General features: G+C 55.4%; 1 protein-coding gene across 1 annotated transcript; it reads right to left on the bottom strand.

The window, feature by feature from the left end:
- Positions 1-1,625: 1,625 nt before the first annotated feature.
- On the bottom strand, positions 1,626-2,375 carry LOC118701098 (olfactory receptor 14J1-like). Its single transcript, XM_036405723.2, has one exon. It carries the CDS (start codon positions 2,373-2,375, stop codon positions 1,626-1,628), a length of 750 nt encoding a protein of 249 aa, XP_036261616.2.
- Positions 2,376-3,255: the final 880 nt, after the last annotated feature.

The raw sequence follows: 3,255 nt of genomic DNA, 5'->3' as shown, positions 1-3,255 counted from the left end.
CCAAGGAGACCTTTGGGGGACTCCAGGGCCCAGTGGGACCAAGGGGCCGTTCTGACACTGCGGGGCCTCATGGCACCAAGGGGACATTGTGACACTGCAGGATCCTGTGTAACCAAGGGGCCACTCTGACACGATGGGGCCTCAAGGAATCTGGAAGAACGTTGTGACACTGTGTGGCCTTGTGGAAACAAGGAGTCCATTGTGACACTGAGGGGACTTGTGGAACCACAGAGACCATGGTGACAGTGTGGGACCTCATGTGACCATGGGGCCATTGTGACACCCTGGGGCCCCATGGAACCAAGGGGCCACTGTGGAACTGCAGCACCAACAAGAACATTGTGACACTCTGAAGCCCCACGGAACCAAGGGGACCATTGTCACATTTTGGGGCCCCATGGAACCAAGGAGACCAGTGTGACAGTGCAGGGCCTGGTGTAACCAAGAGGCCATTGTGACACTGAGGGGCCCCATGGAACCAAGGACATCTTCGCAAATGTCACCAAGCTGGATGTGAGTGTTGATCTGCTGGAGGGTCAGAGGGCTCTGCACAGTGACTTGAACAAGCTGGATCGAGGGGCTGAATCCAACAAGGTGAGGCTGAAAAAATCCAAGTGCCAGGCCCTGATATTTGGCCCTAGTGCTACAGGCTGGGGACAGAGTTCCAGGACAGCAGCCAGGCAGAAAGAGACCTGCAGGGACTGATGGACAGCAGGCTGGACATGAGGCAGCAGTGTGCCCAGGTGGCCAAGAAGGCCAATGGATCCTGGCCTGGATCAGGAATGGTGTGGCCAGCAGGAGCAGAGCTGCTGTGCCAGCACTGATCTGCCCCAGCTCTGCACACAGACATTGCTGCCGCAGCTCCAGAGAAGGGAACACAAGGGCATCTCTGGAAAATCTTTGCTGGGAGATCCTTTAGTTCCTTTAAAGCCACAAGGAGTGCAGCCCCTCACCAACACAGTCTGTGGCCACAGGGAAGATGGAGAGAAACAAAATGAGAACTGGCAAAACCAATGGCTTTTCTTTGTGGACAATATTAAATAAATCAAACGTGGGGAAAAAAAGAACAAACCCAGAACCAAACCCAAAAGAATTATCAAAGGTGATTTATATTACATGGCCTGTCCCTGCTGCAGCCCCGGCACTTCCACCCCCAGGGCTGTGCCCGGCCCCGAGAGCACTCAGGCCCTGCAGCAACACCAGGGCCACCAGGGCAGCGGGGCAGGGCCACGGCAGCAGCACTGGCAACACCAAGTGCTGCTGCTGCTGCTGCTGGGCACAGCTGCTGGGCCAGCACTGATCTGCCCCAGCTCTGCACACAGACATTGCTGCTGCAGCTCCAGAGAAGGCAACAAAAGGGCATCTCTGCAGAAAACTCTGCTGGGACATCCTTTAGTTCATTTAAAGCCAGCAAGAGCACTGCCCTGCATTGGCACAGTGTGTGGCCACAGGGAAGGTGGAGAGAAACAAAATGACCAATGGCACAATAACATTTATTTGTAGATAATATGAAAAAGTAAAAAAAATAAAAAGAACTTCCAAAATGAAACCAACAAGAAGTATGAAAGATGAATTTTAGTAGAAGAGATATGCAGATATTGCCCAGCAGTTTAATGTTTCTGAAATCATGCAGTCATCAGTCTCCACACTGCAGCCTTGAGCTCCTGGTTCCTCAGGCTGTAGATGAGGGGGTTCAGGGCTGAAGGCACCACTGAGTACAGAACAGACAGGGCCAGATCCAGGGATGGCGAAGATATGGAGGGGGGCTTCAGGTGAGCAAACGCTGCAGTGCTGAGGAACAGGGAGAGCACAGCCAGGTGAGGGAGGCAGGTGGAAAAGGCTTTGTGCCGTCCCTGCTCAGAGGGGATCCTCAGCACAGCCCTGAAGATCTGCACATAGGAGAAAACAATTAACATGAAACAACCAAGCGCTAAAAAGACACTAACAGTAAGAAGCCCCAGTTCCCTGAGATGGGATTTTGAGCAGGAGAGCTTGAGGATCTGTGGGATTTCACAGAAGAACTGGCCCAGGGCATTGCCATGGCACAGGGGCAGGGAAAATGTATTGGCCGTGTGCATGAGAGCAGTGAGAAAGGCACTGGCCCAGGCAGCTGCTGCCATGTGGGCACAAGCTCTGCTGCCCAGGAGGGTCCCGTAGTGCAGGGGTTTGCAGATGGACACGTAGCAGTCGTAGCACATGATGGTCAGGAGGAAATACTCTGCTGAGATGAAAAAGGCAAAAAAAAAGAGCTGTGCAGCACATCCAGTGTAGGAGATGTTGCTGGTGTCCCAGAGGGAATTGTGCATGGCTTTGGGGACAGTGGTGCAGATGGAGCCCAGGTCAGCGAGGGCCAGGTTGAGCAGGAAGAAGAACATGGGCGTGCAGGTGGTGGCCGCAGGCTACGGCGCTGATGATGAGGCCGTTGCCCAGGAGGGCAGCCAGGGAGATGCCCAGCAAGAGGCAGAAGTGCAGGAGCTGCAGCTGCCGCGTGTCTGCCAATGCCAGCAGGAGGAAGTGCCTGATGCAGCTGCTGTTGGACATTTGCTGGGGCTGCACATGGGCACCTGTTCATGGAGAAAGGACAGTGACAAGTCAGGAGAGGCTGCTTGGAGCCAAACCTGGGCCATTCCCTGTAGACAATGCCTACAGCTGGGACACATTCACCCTTCTACCTGCTGTGGGAAAACCTTTGCCTGCAATCAGAGCACAGTCACACTCCTGGGTCACCCTGGGATAAACCAGACCCTGCCCAGAGCAGAGGGATCCCTGAATGTCTCACCCTCTCTCAAGGTCTCTGGGCAAGGTCTCAGCACCCCCTTGTGCCAAGGACACTCACGGCTCCCTGGGCAAACCCAGCAGCATTTCCTCAGCTGTGGCAGCTCAGCCCTTCCCCGTGGGACATTCAGGGAACTCCCAGAGGCTCTGGAACAGATTGCACCCAGGAGGGCAGCTCAGAGCCTGGCAGGGCACAACAAGGAGATCCCTGGCTGTGCCCATGATGGGATCTCAGGGAGGGGGCTCAGCTCATTCCCCTTTGCCATGGACTGCTTTGCCCACAGCCCCACAGGTGCCAGGGGAGCTTGGACACCCCATTCCCATGGACAGCCCTGCCTGGCAGGAATGCCAAGGGCAGTGCCTGACTCAGCTGCTGCAGATGCCAGAGCCTCCCTGAGAGCAGCAGATAACAGTGCCAATGTCAGGGCAGTGCAGAACCAAGAGCAGATGTTGTGGTGCTGTGCCTGAGAGGGCAGGGCA

The sequence above is a fragment of the Molothrus ater genome, unplaced genomic scaffold (assembly GCF_012460135.2).
Source record: "Molothrus ater isolate BHLD 08-10-18 breed brown headed cowbird unplaced genomic scaffold, BPBGC_Mater_1.1 matUn_MA127, whole genome shotgun sequence".
Taxonomy (NCBI): domain Eukaryota; kingdom Metazoa; phylum Chordata; class Aves; order Passeriformes; family Icteridae; genus Molothrus; species Molothrus ater.
Note: the sequence above shows the minus strand (reverse complement) of the source record. Positions and strands in the feature narration are given on the sequence as shown.

Excerpts from the sequence above, each read along its gene's own strand:
- LOC118701098 (XM_036405723.2), bottom strand. The coding sequence starts at position 2,375 with ATGTTCTTCTTCCTGCTCAACCTGGCCCTCGCTGACCTGGGCTCCATC.